The sequence below is a fragment of the Electrona antarctica genome (assembly GCF_951216825.1).
Source record: "Electrona antarctica genome assembly, chromosome: 22".
In the NCBI taxonomy this organism is placed as follows: domain Eukaryota; kingdom Metazoa; phylum Chordata; class Actinopteri; order Myctophiformes; family Myctophidae; genus Electrona; species Electrona antarctica.
In genome coordinates this window covers 6,661,976-6,677,731 of record NC_136805.1, presented here as the reverse complement: position 1 = coordinate 6,677,731, position 15,756 = coordinate 6,661,976, and the positions used below count along the sequence as shown (strand labels likewise).

General features: G+C 43.0%; 1 protein-coding gene across 1 annotated transcript in view; it reads left to right on the top strand.

Annotated features, from left to right (window-relative positions):
• Positions 1-1,390: 1,390 nt before the first annotated feature.
• LOC306914807 (kelch-like protein 24) overlaps positions 1,391-15,756 on the top strand; it is a gene marked incomplete at its 5' end in the record, with an annotated part of 245,141 nt that continues 230,775 nt past the window's right edge. The window contains 4 exons of the mRNA XM_079492009.1: positions 1,391-1,427; positions 1,657-1,799; positions 2,112-2,246; positions 2,701-2,892. Of these exons, the coding sequence (XP_079348135.1) occupies positions 1,391-1,427; positions 1,657-1,799; positions 2,112-2,246; positions 2,701-2,892 (507 nt within the window). The remainder of the gene's footprint in view (positions 1,428-1,656; positions 1,800-2,111; positions 2,247-2,700; positions 2,893-15,756) is intronic.

Here is a 15,756-nt window from a genome sequence, read left to right as displayed (position 1 = left end):
GGATCACGTGATCGCGCAACTCTTCTATTATATGGCTCTGGGTAAACCTAAGGGGTAAACCCACTCCCCCTGCTGGACAACATTTCATTGGGAGGGGTTTACCCAAGGGGCCAGTGCATAGAGTATATATATAATAGAGACTGAACTGGCGCGAAGCTCCGCCCCCCCAGCTATTCATGTCAGTGGAAGGGGTCAGTGAGGCTATTCAACGTTGAAGGTCTGGGTCCTAGTGGTAGGAGGAGGGACTACAGGCGGACCCGTGGGTTCATGACCGGGAAACCCCGTGCAGCTGGGCTTTAACATTGAGCGCTCGGTTGCATACGTCACTCCGGACCTCAAAGTTGAGGTCCGGAGGAGGGACTTCCGGCAGTCTTCCGGGTGCTTCAAAACGCAACTGAGCAACTTCCACTGACATGAATAGCTGGGGGGGCGGAGCTTCGCGCCAGTTCAGTCTCTATCCTTTTATATACTCTATGGGTTGGTTTACCCAGGCTACTCATCCCCCCCAGCTGCTAAACTTGTGTGTGTAGATGTAGAAAAGAAACGTCTGCATCCAAGAGTCTCCGTTGTTTCTACAAGGGCCAAGCCATAAACAACAGGTTGTTACATCTAGCAGAACAGAGGTAGGAGGCTTTACCTTCTTCAGCCTAGCCGCAATTTGCAACTCTAGATTTTTTTTTAAATAATAGGATGAATCTAGAGTTGCAATACCCTCCAATTCATCCAATTTTCTTTTGCGATCTGCTTGTATTAAACGACGTTAAACTCCCTAACATTGCAGCTGTAGGGAAAGCTTGAATTACCCTTTTTTGTTTCATAAAAATCCACCGTAGACATGTTATGAGCTACTTTGTCAAAGTATACATGCTGTGATATTCTTTCCTGATTCTTTCTAAGTGTTGGAGTTTGGAAACACTCGTTTTTAGTAACGCGGGTCGTGCTGCTGCCTCCATTATGTGACAATTCGAAACAGTTTTTTACGCAGGGCCGTTCAGTTACTTCGACAAGTGCTTCCAAACTCCACTTAGGAAAATAATCACTTGCACAGAATTTCTTGACATAAAGTAGCTCATAACATGTCTAGTGTGACTGTCTACGGTCTTTATGAAACAAACGCTTTGCAGTTTGAAAGAGGATAATTCAAGCTTTCCCTACAGCTGCATATGTTGGTGACTGAGTTAAACGTAGTTTAATACAAGCAGATCGCAAACGCAAATTGGATGAGTCAATGGAGGGTATTGCAACTCTATTCATCCCATTATAAACAATCTAAATGAAGCTGATGCATATTACCGGTAGTTCTCCCTAATAGGCATCAGGGGGCGACATAACTGCACATGTAATTAATACTTGCAGTTGATATCAAACATTTTCATCATGGCAAGGATCCATGTGTCAGTGTGTCACACTGCAATTTCTCTCCACAAGTATGTTCATTAAAGATACAATGCAACAATCCGTACCATCTGACAATGTATTCCATCCCCTCCTGTCTGTCCTAAAGGCTGGTCTAGCAAAGTGAGACATGGCTGAAAGGATTCCAGTCGTTGCCAGTTCACCTCCCTGCCCTGGGGGTGTTATCGGTGTACCACCCCCTGGTGTACCACAGTCCTCACTGGTCCTGGAGAGTGAGGACTTTGTGTTTGTGGAGACCAGCCAACAGCCATCCCAGCAAGGTCTTAGAGGACCTAAACCGTCTTCGACTGAACAATGTTTTCTGTGATGTGATTCTGTGTTGTGAGGACCAGGAGTTCCCCGGCCATCGTAACGTACTAGCCTCCTTTAGCTCCTACTTTGAGGTAAATGCACTGAATAACTGAATATCATGTTGTAACTATCCAAACAATTAATCGTTGACACATATTGTAAATAATTAGAAAATCTAAACCGGAGCTTCCGATAAATGTGTATGTATAATCTATCTTGCACTAGGCATTGTGAGCGGGTAGGTGTGGGAGGGATTTTGAGTTAATATCGTTCCTTTTTGTAGGCTCAGTCGTTTTGCCGAATGTCAAAATTGAAAATATTAAAAAATAAATAAACTTGTTTAAAAATGAAAATGCTAAACCATGAACACTTAAGCCAACCATTCACCTTTTCATCCTGCACAGGCAATGTTTACAACAGACTTGATGGAGTCCAAACAGGAAAGGGTGTCCATCAGTGGAGTGGAACCTGAGATGATTGGCTTGATGGTGAACTATGCCTACACTTCAAAGGTGGTCATCTCCACAGATAATGTGCAGGTAATGTATTGTCAATCTCCATAAACCTTATTCAATGTCTCCTCCTATTTTGCCGTGCATTTTTATTTTAACCCATTCTGGGCGGGAACCCCTTTTGGTGTTTTAAGCATTATGTTATACTTTAGCTATTGAAAAATAGCAGATCTACAAGCTTGTATATCTGCTATTTTTGAAAAATCGTGAAAATGTCGAGCAGCTTCGTAGCGCGGACAGAGTGCCGCGCTACAAGCTTGTAGATCTGCTATTTTTGAAAAATCGTGAAAATGTCGAGCAGATCTTTGACTATATATTCTTTCAGAGCGAACGTTTTTAACTCGTATCTTTGCTTCTGGGGACGTCCCTGGGACAACATATTTTCAGATGGGGGGTCGGCGGCCAAATACAGAAGACATTTGTAGAATTTGGTGTCGGGTCAAAATGGGTTAAAACATGTTTTGTTCATTTGGTCTTCTAGGCCCTGCTGGCAGCATCACACTTGTTGAATGTTCCAGCAGTTCAAGAGGCCTGCTGTCATTACATGGAGCACCACTTGGATGAAAAGAACTGCGTAGCGATCCAAGGCTTGGCCGAGGCCTACTCCTGTCACATGTTGGAGAAACGCAGCAGGGACTACATTCATGAACACTTCAGTGTCATCTACCAGCAGGTCAGAGACTGAGGCATCCATTCCATGCATTTACCAAGTTGTTTTTGAGGGGGCGCTATACCCTCTGTCTGGCTTTTGAAATTATGTCATATGGCAGCCAAGTCTCTGGGCTTTTAATGTTTGTTTACAGCAGTTAAACAAACATTGATGTGACGGTGGCGGTATATGGATTATTTTGTTATCGTGGTAATAAAGTAATAAATCACTGTTCACCGACGGTATTGTGGTATCGAGTGATACCTCAAAGGTTTTGAATAAAATAAATAATAATAATATAACTTGGGTGGTGCAGTAAGCGGCCTGCTCACTCTTCATGGATTGAAAAATGGGTTACAAAATCGTGGGATAATTGTGGTTATGAACTCAATACTGTGGGGTATGTAAACTGGTTATGTCTCCTAAATATGTCATATTGTTTCTTTTACTTGACGAAAGTATTACTAAACGAAGTCACAAGACAGACGCTGAGTCTAGGACCTAAAGTTGTCATTTTTTCTCCTCTATCCTTAAAATCTTTGCTCCTTTGAGCCGTAGGCTATTGAAAACCTATTTACAGTAAGCAAAAGGCAATGTCGAAGCTAAGGTGCGGAGACCCGAATTTGAATACCGTTGTTCTAAACTAGGGGACGGAAGAGGTCCTTTTACACAGGCTTCTCTGTTGGTCTCACACACACACACACACACACACACAAACAGAACCTCTCTAAAAATTGTGATTGATTTCATGCTTTAACAGCACTTCTGGGAGACAAAACACAGCCGTGTGGGTTCGGTTTGGTCCCCGTCCCCCCCTTTTAACCCTTTGCTCTCTCTCCCCCTTCTCTCGCTTCCTCCTCCTTTTCCTCCCTCTCCCTCTCCCTCTCTCTCTCCCTCTCCCTCTCCCTCTCCCTCTCCCTCTCTTCTTTATGCATATGGTGAAAGAATAGAAGAGTTGAGAAAATATATATCTTATGGCAATTTATTACCCAGTAAGATGTACGTACAAATGATGAAGTCACGACTGTTCAGAGAGGACGATTGGGACAACATGAAACAAATTAACTTTGACTTGCCTATATGAATACACATTTTCCGGAAATAGGGAGGGGCTAATCATGGCAGAATTAGAGGAGAGGACAGCAACAGTGCTGGCTAATTCTGGTTTGTGCAGAGCCGATAGCAGAGGTATTTGCTCGACCTTGAGTTGAAGAGATGTCTGGAGAGAAATACGACAGACAGTCAAAGTCATACGATTTGTCACACACGTTACCGCAGTGAAATTTGTTCTCCGCATTTGACCCATCTCTTGGAGCGTGCCGCGCTCGGGAATAATTTGATTAGTAGATTTGACCCCCCAATCCAACCCTTTGATGCTGAGTGCCAAGCAGGGAGGAATTGGGTCCCATTTTTACAGTCTTTGGTATGACCCGGCCGGGGATCGAACCCCGACCGACCGCCCGGACACTCTTAACCACAATGCCTTCCCAGCCCCTCTAAGTAAGTAAGTAAGTAGCCTTGCCGAGGCCCATAGGGCAGGAGCCTATCTCCTGTTTCTGTAGCGTGAGGCAGCTTGATGTACAAGTACACCCCCTGGACATGACGCTAGTATGTCGCAGGGACTTACCCCCAATCCAACCCTTGATGCTGAGTGTCAAGCAGGGAGGCACTGGGTCCCATTTTTAGAGTCTTTGGTATGACCCGGCCGGGGATTGAACCCCAACCTCCCAGTCTCAGGGCGGACACTCTAACCACAAGGCCACTGAGCCTGCTACAAAGTATATTTGAAAACTGCCGTTGTCCAGACACTAGTCTCGCGTTACCAGACTGTTGCCTCCGCGATTTCCAAACGTGTCATCATACAGTCTGGGCCAACGGAAAAGGTCTCATGAGTATCCGGATACAGCGGAAGTGGAGCCTCCTCGCCACTTCCGTTTCGTCTTTACAGTTGCGCATATTTATCCTAATATAAATAGAAAACATCTAAGGCTATAGCTTGTTGCTTAGCAGAAAAGGAAATGCATTTTTTTTTTGTGAACGGAAATGGCAGCTTCCGTTACTCAGCTCATGGGGGCTATAGGTCCAGACTCTATATAGCATTCGGAGATTGTGGAATAATTGTCTGGTAACGCGAGACTATCCAGACACAAACGTCCACTTCTCCTCTGAGAGAGTGGTTAATAGTACATAACATGAACAAATATGAACATTGCTCTAACAACACACACACACTATATACATCTCACTGGAATGGATTCAAGTTATGTCTTACGATGTGAACAAATGGCTGTAGTTACAATTTGGGGTCTTCATTACTCCCAGCCCTTTGTCATATGGCAAGCAGCCACAGGGGGCGCCCCTCACCTTATTTCCACCCAAGCTGATATAAATATGAATAGTTATTTTATTACCATTACTTGACCTGTCTCCAAGACAATGTCTAGATCTGTGTAGAAATATTCAGTCATTGCTCAGTGATTATTAGATTAATATCACATAAGTCACATTTGTCCTTTTCTTTTTTTTTTCAATTTATTGTTTTTATTGTCATTGCCGGGGTAAACAATACATTTTATGCACAGCATAGCATCATTAGGTTCTCAATACAAAATTCACATCGTCTCCCCACAGTTGTCCTTTTCACTAAATAAACCACCCATCACCAGTGAGCACTTCAGAGGATAATAGGTTACTTCAGCAGTATGTGAACAGTTACGGTTATAATGTATCAACTACTAGTCTACTGTATGTTATGTCCATAGGAAGAGTTCCTCTCTATGTGTGGACAGACTGACAGAGGTCCTTGCCAGTGATCATCTCAATGTGTCCACGGAGGAGACAGTGTTTGAGGCGGCCATGATGTGGTTAAACAAGTGTCCTAGTACGCGCAGAGAGAGCTTTGAAAAGGTAAGGTGTGTCTGTGTGTGTGTTTCTGTTGGTCACTACTAGCTGTAGTGACCAACCTAGCTGTAGTGACCAACCAAAAAGAATATATATTTTTTTGCTGCTATTATTGAAGTAGCGTTGTGTATATATATTTTTGTTCAACTTTTTTTCTCCTAGTATTGAAGAAGCGTTTTTCTTCTAGTATTGAAGAAGCGTTTTTCTTCTAGTATTGAACAAGCGTTGTACATATTTTTTTTGTTCAACAATTTTTTAAAGTGGCATCGGTATATCAAATAAATGGTTACATTCCTACAGTTGATCTGTTGTTGTTCTTGTTGTAGTAACGACCCATCACACTCAAACAAAAGAGGCTCCACTCTCAACTAGACACATACCCCCCCCCCCCCCCCCCCCCCTCTCTCTCTCTCTGTTTAAAAGTACAGGAAAAATCTCAAAGTACATGTACAAATATAGTACAGGTAAAAATCTCTCTCTCTCTCTCTCTGTTTAAAAGTAGGCTACTATTGTGAATCAGTGGACCATAACAGCTTAAACACAACTCTTCTTTACTTTCAAAACTCAGTCAATAATAAGGCAAAGCAACATCATCAGGTCACTGTGGTCCAGGTCCTGCTGTAGGACGGGGGGGGGGGGGGGGGGACCCAGGCCAGGCATTGGCCAGGCCTGCCTATGTGGGTCCCCAATTTTGGAAGGGGGTGGGAGGGGAGGGATAGCTGGGGAAGAAAGAAAACAAAGTAAAGTTAAAAAGCTCCCGCTGGACTCCAGCATTTGATAAGACTTAGCCTCTCACTACTAACAATGTAAACGTTAATGTAGTTACAATGACCACACACACACACACACACACACACACACAGTGTTTTATTTTTCTGCAGGAGAGATCTTGGAAAGCGCAGCAGCTGGGCGCTTCTTAGGACGGACACCTCCCTGCCTCAAATATGCAAAAGAACTGTATATAATATAATATAATATATTTCTTCTTTACCACTTGCACCACAGCAAACCTATTCTGGGGAACATTCACCAAAAGTAGCTGATCTACAAGCTCACAAGCTGTCATGATGCTGTGCAGCCTATAATATAGGCCAAAATATACTTTGATTTGATTTTATATAGTGCTTAAATTAGTCCTTTAATGCAGACTGATTAAAACAAGGCAACATAAACCCATAATAATTGAATAAGTGTGGAAAACATCATTGGTTTGTGATCAGATTGACTGCTTAATGAACAGTGAAGACATCAGGATTAGGTTAAACCTGGCTGTTAGCCTGGTCCGGAGCAGGTTAAGTCCACAGCATTAGGTTAAACCTGGCTGTTAGCCTGGTCCGGAGCAGGTTAAGTCCACAGCATTAGGTTAAACCTGGCTGTTAGCCTGGTCCGGAGCAGGTTAAGGCCACAGCATTAGGTTAAACCTGGCTGTTAGCCTGGTCCGGAGCAGGTTAAGTCCACAGCATTAGGTTAAACCTGGCTGTTAGCCTGGTCCGGAGCAGGTTAAGTCCACAGCATTAGGTTAAACCTGGCTGTTAACCTGGTCCGGAGCAGGTTAAGTCCACAGCATTAGGTTAAACCTGGCTGTTAGCCTGGACAAAATCTGAGATACAATTGATCACATTTAGAGGAGGAGAAAGGCACGATGAGCTGAGAACACACGAAGTACAGCAACCGCGAGGAGAGAAGGGAGGACATTATACTGCTATTCAGAGTACGTGGCTTGCTTAATGTAAATTGTTCTGGATTAAGAGCTAGTATAGACAGTCCTACCATACAATACTGAGAACTGTGCCGCATTTTCACGATTTTTCAAAAAAATAGCAGACCTACAAGCTCGTAGCGCGCCAGTCGTTGGCGCGCTACGAGCAGAAATGCCCAGTAGGTCTTCTCACTTGTGCTTACATCTAGGTAAAGTTTTCAAACTCTGCCCGAACCCGACCGGTACCGACCGGGCCGAGCCTTGGGCTTATTATAATTAAAAATAGCAATTCTGTTATTTGTGTAATGTGATTGTGTATATTGTCAATGTATGTTGACAATTAAGCATCATGGAGATGCTAATTTTCCTTTCCAGCTCGATTTGGCACCTGCCCACAGAGCCAAAACTACTAGTAACTGGTGTACTGACCATGGTATGGTACTGTGCTTAACTGAGAATCTAGGTTGTATTGTCAAGAGGAAGGTGTGAGACATAAGACTGAACATTACAAATTAATTTATGGCTGTTATCAAAGCAAACCTGGGCTTCCATAACACATCAACAGTGCCACTGGCTGATCACCTCCATGCCACGCCCCATTGATGAAATTATTGGTTCAAAAGTAGCCCAGACCAAGTATTAACTGCATATGTAACAGATATGTAAATATGCAATACTTTCAAATTTAATGTGAAGTTCACCAAAGTAGTTTCCTATGTTTTCCAATATCATGTACACCCAAAAGAGTAAACAGTGACACCGTGTGGTCAGGGGAGGCTTATACATGCTGAGGTGTGGCTTGTCTCTTCACTGTTTGCTGGGCTTTGAAGAGACGGGTATGTTTTGATCTCCACTCCTGGTTAACATTGTCATGTTTTGAAAAATGTTTTGTATTAAATCAATAGCCAAAAACAATGCATTATTTCGTTTGTTTAAACCCTATATATATATATATATATGGTTAAAATAGCCGACCTACAAGATCAGCTATTTGATCAATTTCTGAAAATGTTTACATTATAGTTGGTCTAAAATAGGGACCCCATGGTTCATATGTATGCATTAAGACGTGTCTGTGCCGTGACATGTGAAATCCCACCCGGGTTGTACTTACCGCCGCCTGCTCCTCCTCTGGGTCCTCCATAAAGGCTCTGGAGTGAGAGTGAGAGAGAGAGACAGAGAGATGATCAATCAATCACAGTTCTAATAGGCCTACTTACATCTGAATAGCAAAGCTATTGACACCCCCCAACAACGATGATGGTGGCTACTGCTAATTAGATATTAGCATGTGAGAAATTACAAGTGACCGTAGATACCCAAAGGGCAGACAAGCCCCCACCCCAAAGCAGTGGGTGCTCTGCTGATGGCCACATCTGGCCATCAAACAGGTTTGGTTGGTTGCAGTCACATTAGAGTGGAGGGGGGCTAATGGGGTCGTTGTCGCATACAGTATGAAATGCAGCTGCGTATGGTTTCAGAGAACAAGCTACGCCGCTACCAGCGAAAGCTTTTTAGTGTTTTTGTAGATATGACAACTTTTTCTATAATTTTTGTACAAACTGATGTTTTTAGATATGACAACTTTTTACTATATTTTTTTGAAGTTTAAATTTTTTCTATACTTAACTTTTTTCTATGTTTTTTTGTACAAACTGATGTTTTTCTAAACTTTTGATGTTTACCTTTTTTCTATATTTTTTGTACAAACTTTTTGTACAGCGATATGTGTATGCCATTTGAAATAATTATGTACAGTAAGTAAGTGAACTCATTTGTTTTATAGCCAATTTATCATGTGATGTCCAGCAGAGGTGTTTTGCACTTGGCCTTTAGCCCGTGCTATTCATTATTATGTCTGCATACTTTGTTGCAGTTTGCCGTCTTGTCAAGAGCAAGTAAATTTCAAGTCCCCTGCGGTGGCAGGGAGACGTCCCTGTCGCTGCTCCACCACCCAGAGATGTTCCGGGAATAACCCACTTAGGCCTGACATCGAACTTTTAAAAATGTCAGTGACATTTGACAGTTTTTTGAAATATGTTTCTGTATCAGTGTGGTGCTCAATGTTTCATGTCAAGAACCCCAAAAATGACATGTCACAGCACCTGACTGTCGTTCCAGGAACCCCTCAGAAGCAAAGATTTGAGTTAAAAACGTTCGCTCTGAAAGAATATATATATATTCAAAGATTTGTGCCGCATTTTCACGATTTTACAAAAAAATAGCAGACCTACAAGCTCGTAGCGCGCCACTCGTTGGCGCGCTACGAGCAGAAATGCCCAGTAGGTCTTCTCACTTGTGCTTACATCTAGGTAAAGTTCTCAAACTCTGCCCGAACCCGACCCGACGTTTTCGGGCCAGGCCCAAAAAAAATTGCCAATTAGTCGGGCCAGGCCGAGCCTTGGACTTTCTTTTTCTTTTAAGAGTGTTATTATAATAAAAAATAGCAATTCTGTTATTTGTGTAATGTGATTGTGTATATGTAGGTATTTATTATGAAGAGGGCTGCGCTAGGCGATTCACTTGTGACAGGAGGAGGACTGGAGGAGGGGGTCGCATCGCACTGACATTTCAGACTCCGAGGCCTCGTACACACATGTCGGACGAACAGGACTTCCATTGGAAAAGCATTGAGCCTGAGGTGGCCATGAAACACAGACAGAACAGATCTTTACATCTAGGTGGTCCATTGCATTTCTTCTAACCAACATACAGGGGCGACCCGGGCGAGTGCCAATTATTCCCAGCATACAGTCCTTTAAGTAAGTAAGTAACCCTCAGCTACACACTCCATCCCCCGTCATCATCTCCCTGTTGATGTTGGTCTAAGGAACCTTTGAATAGAATCTATGTGACCCATTAGAGCAGGGGTGTCAAACTGGTTATGCGGCCCAGGGAGAGGTCCAATGCGGCCCTCGAGATGATTTTCAAAAAGGAAACAAAGCTGCTACTCCCCCTCCCCCACCCGCCCCGCTAATGGCCCTGCTGTAGACTGCTTTGTCTCTGCCCAGGTGCGGAATGTTGTCACTGATGGGCTCGTTAACAGTCTATTCAACTACAAGTTGAGTTGTTGTGGATTATCATGTGATGTCCAGCAGAGAGGTGTTTTGCACTTGGCCTTTAGCCCGTGCTAGTCAAGAAAACAAAGCCAAGTGACTGTGTAAGTCAACCCACGTGAGCTGCAACTGGCCGCGGCCCTCATCAAGTCACCTTTCGCGCAATGTGGCCCTTGCCCCAAAATGAGTTTGACACCCCTGCATTAGAGGGATAGTTTTCTAAATTGTACGGGTCTGTCATAGATAATACATTTACCTGTCAGGATCCTCAGTGGTGGGAGGGTCGTTGGTGCAGGGAGGGTCATTGGGGTCATAAAACTAAGAGTAAAAATATTGACAATTTCGTCAACAAATAAAAAACTAGACTAAAATGTTAGAGGGACTAGTGGAGAAGAGATCCAGTAGCACTAAAAGTCAGTAATTTGATGTTTGGTTGTGCTCGGGTGTTGCGTTCTGAATATAGCAGATCTACAAGCTTGTGAGCTTGTAGATCGGCTATTTTCAGCATGCATGTGTACAATCTGCCATTGCGATGCCATCAAGACCATTCTAAAATCTTATGGTATTATTTAGTCAACTAACTGTGACTAAAACTCAAAGGAATTTTATTCAAAAGACTGACTAAAACTACATCAGAATTTGGTGTCAAAATCAACACTGTTAAATACCTGAATTTTGGCCATCCACAATCATATCCCCCGAACCGACTTTGGGCTTTCGGCGAGTGCCTCCAGGCACATTGCCACTATTGTGGGTCTTGCCTGTGTACGTTAAAGAAAAACAAGACGAAAGGAATACACAAGTGCAAATGGGTTATCATCATTCAGAGTAATGAGTCGAACGTGCAGATCCATGTGTTTCATTGCAACACACTCTCACCCCCTACTCGTCCTTTTTTGAAGATCTGTCAGTACCCCTATGCTTCAAATTATGAAGCCTTTGGTTCCTCCAGCCGCTTCATTTTTGGACGCTTCACAGTCTGACGCGTCCATAGCAATGGTGAACACAGTACGCATGCGCGAAACAACTAATCCAATTCGTATTGAAACGTAATGAAATTAAATTACATTAAAATAGGATTTGTCTCACATCCAACTAGAAAATATAAGTTCTGTTAAATGTAGGTCCATTAAGATTTGTATTTGTGGAGAATAGGATAAAAAAGACTATTTATTATGAGAGCAGTCGTGATGCATTCTGGGTAATGATTTGTACTGGCTGGCTTGATATTAAATATAAAATGTTATACAGTAATTTGTGACGCAACCCTCATCTCTTCACTCTGTGTAAAAAATAACATGATTTTACACTTCCAAATGGTGTGCAATGCATGCGCAAAAGTTATATTTTGAGTGGATAAAGTACCAAAACATTATTTTATTTTATTGTTTGATGAATGACGTCAGTCACGTCAGTCACGTGACTATCTGTCAACACAAAACAGTGTAAATGCGATATTTATAGATGATTTCAGCATCGAAACGCATTTGGATAACACTTTCTGTGTGGCTTGCTGGCTGGCTGGCTGGCTGGGTCTGAGCACGAAAACAGCGTGGTTGTTTATCACCACCTGTGCGCAACCAAACGCAAACACAAACACACATGCACATATTAACTGTATATATGATGATTTCGGGTGTGCCAGTACAGTACAGTACAGTACAACTAAGGTCACTAAGGTCTCACTCTTGGTATTTTCTGAAACTTGGCAGCCCTGTAGAACCAGTTAGAACCCGTTTGTTGTTGGTCAAATGAAAATTATGCATGGATAATGAATGGCTTACTCCCCTCCATTGTTCTGGACATTCCATTCCAAGTACAGTACTTGAAATTCCAAGGTGTTCCATTCATCCATTACTGAAATGAGTTGTTGTTGTACTACCATTATGTTAAACTTGGGCCACAGCCATATGCACTCATGTTTAATGGAGTTGAAACAACAGAGTTTCAGGAGGAGGAGAAACGCACATTGGCCCTGCCTTCATGCCACTCTCCGCCCTCTACGTCAATTTACCTGTCCCCATTTATACCTGCCCAGTACCACCAAGAATCCTCCATGTTTTCGCCCGCCTCGCTGCGTCGCACACTAGCCGCCTTCCCACAGGCTTCTCGCAACCCACCCCCACCCCTTCACCTCCACAGCAGCTTCTCTCCCCGCTCCCCCCAAAGGAGCTTTTCGGCACTAGAACCACTACATTCACCTTGCCAAAAGTGGATCAAACGATTAAAAACAAAACTCTCTCTCCTCTCCTTCTCAGGTTCCTGCTGGGGGATATCGTCCATGCGCACCGTAAGACGAACGCCTTACGACGAACGCCACACGACTAGTGCCATACGACCTCCTCCCCAAAGACTCCAGGGTCGGCGACCCCCCCCCCGGAACCTACACATCTGCATTCATTCATCCTTCCTCCATCCCTCCATTTCCTCACTGTCAATAAATCCCTTAAACCTCCCAATGGTGTGTTTATTCCGACTAGTGAACATAATGTTATCCAGTAACATTCGTTTTTGCATGTCATGGTATGGAGTTGCTTATTTCATTGTTTAAAAAACGTTAGAGTTAAAGATTTAGCTGGGGACCTGGAGCCTGTGAAATCTTTCACAGACTTACAGTGCCACCAACAGGTGGATTTTTGAAAATGACTCAAATCATGAAGGCAGCGCAATTTACGTGGAATCTTTCACAGACTTTCATACTAGTCTACTACTACTAGCCATATGCACTCATGTTTATGTTGCATGTCATGGTAGGCCTACCTGCAATTTTGTTGTTCTACTATTCTGCTATGTCTGCCTAAAAGTACAGTACTTGAAACCTGAATGCTTCATTGACAGACCTTAAAAGTACAATAAAGGTGAAACACAGAGGCCCATAGAAAAAATAATGTGGGGAGAATAGGCTACAGACATGACTTCATGAAATATGAATATTTGTATTTCACTTCAATATATAAATGATGATATATGACTTGACTCACACATTACTATTTACACTGCAATACATACGCATCAATACAAGCACCACGTTATACTATACTCTACTATAATTAATTTAATGAACATTATTAGTTTCATTAATTTGCTGTACATATTATAATGCCTTCATATTTCGTCTTCCATGTGAGAAAATGTTCCTTTTATATAAAGTAAATCTGACTGTGATCTTTATTCTTTTTATTATTTCACAATGTATTATTTAGAAACAACTACAACGTATTTTGTTTCAGATGAATAATAATAATAATAATAATAATAAAACTTTATTTGTATAGCACCTTTCATGACATGAAATGCAGCTCAAAGTGCTTTACACAAAAAAAGAAAAGAAAGGCAGGGCATAAACAATACAGTGAGGACATGAATAACATTTTTTTTAAAAGACAAATAAATCAATTAAAAGCAAGGGTGTAGAAGTGGGTCTTGAGCTGAGCTTTAAAAATGTCTACAGAGGCTGCCTGTCGAAGGTACAGTGGGAGTTTGTTCCACGCCGTCGGCCCGTAGAAGCAAAAAGCTGCTTCCCTGTATATTTTATTTTAGCAGGCCAGCAGTGGAAGACCTTAGGGGGCGGTTTGGGACATATTTCGGCAGGCAGTCATGTAGGTAGGAAGGTGCGAGACCATTGAGACCATTGAGACCATGCGAGACCATTGAGTATGCAACAGGGGGCAAATACCCCCCACTCCCCCCACCAACAACTCACACCTTGGTAAAGGGGTTACCTGATTGGTCAGAGAGGACCCTAAGTACCCTGACTAGACCCCATATATACACGGGGACAGTGTACTCTTCAGAGCAGATCATCTGAATCTAGAGAAAGCAGCAGGACTCAACGGACACACGATGCCTACATTAATGACCAGGAGACAACCGCAGAGCAAAGGACTAAAACTCAAAGTAGGAAGTCTGAAAAAGCACCGCTTTGAACCATACCAGTGCTCTTCAAGGACATCATGTACAGGTAAGGATCAATGACCAAATGAGGAAAAAAGACTTGTATTAGTATGGTCTGAGTCACCTATAGTAAATATATACCATAGATGTCTCTATAGCATATTCTGTCAAAATGCTAATAGATATTTATGGCATTTTATTAGATTCAAAGTGAGGATACTTGAGCTAATTAATCACTAACTGTGGATTCAAAATGTCTCTTTCATAATCTCTGTAGTCCCTGAATCAGCAGTGATAATAGATATAATGATTTAGATATAATGATAAGGAATTATGCAGCTATAGTTAAACAAAAAGTGGAGATATATATGTCAGATATATCCAAGATGCCAATGGAATGTCATGGTACTTATTGGTTATTTTGTATCATAATCCAATTGACTCTAAATTCTCTGTCTCTCTCCTCTCTCTTTAGGTGGTTCCATGGACAAAGCCATCCGACACTCCAACATATCCAGCTCTGAACCAGAGTGGGACACAGATGAGCCGGACGTGTTCATCTCTGAAGATGTCCCGTCCGCAGCGGTCTACATTGACATCTTGAACACCAATTCCCCCGTGATCTTTGACTACACCGCCGAGCAGGGCCTGTTCAAGTTTATCGTCCCTTCCCCGGCGGCTTACGTCGACATCCTGACCACGTCTGCCCCCCAACACCACGCCATCGTGTCCTGCTCAGATGTCCCTAATTCCCCAACTCCCCAATTCCCCCACCCTAGAGCAACCACGCCACTGACCAAAGTGACCACCAGCTCCTCCTCCCAAGACTCTGATGGTCCAGGGTTGGATTCAGAGAGTTGCATAGCCGAGCAGGACATGCTGGATTGGGGCCAGTACATCGTCATGAGCTTCATGGAGGAAGGGAGCTACGGGATGGTGGCCAAAGCCATCAACACGCGTACATGTGACATGGTGGCCATCAAGATAATAAAGAAACGCAAGAATTACGACCAAGTGGCAGAACACGAGGTAAGGCATTGCTTTGGGGACTTTTCAAAAAAATGTGTGTGCATCATTTGTTATATGACGCCGTGTCTAAATCTGTCTTCTTGTATTCCCAGATGGCCATGTTGCAAAAGCTGAGAGTCCTGGACCCTGACACGTGTGGAATAGTGAGATTTCACGACAGCTTTGTCCACAACGGATTGAGATGCCTGGTGTTTGAGTCTCTGGATGTCGATATCCTGGAATTCTTGAACCGAAGAGATTCTCGTCTGTCCATGACGGAGATGAGACCCATCGTCCAGCAGGTATGAGTTTTAAATGAGAAGTGATGAC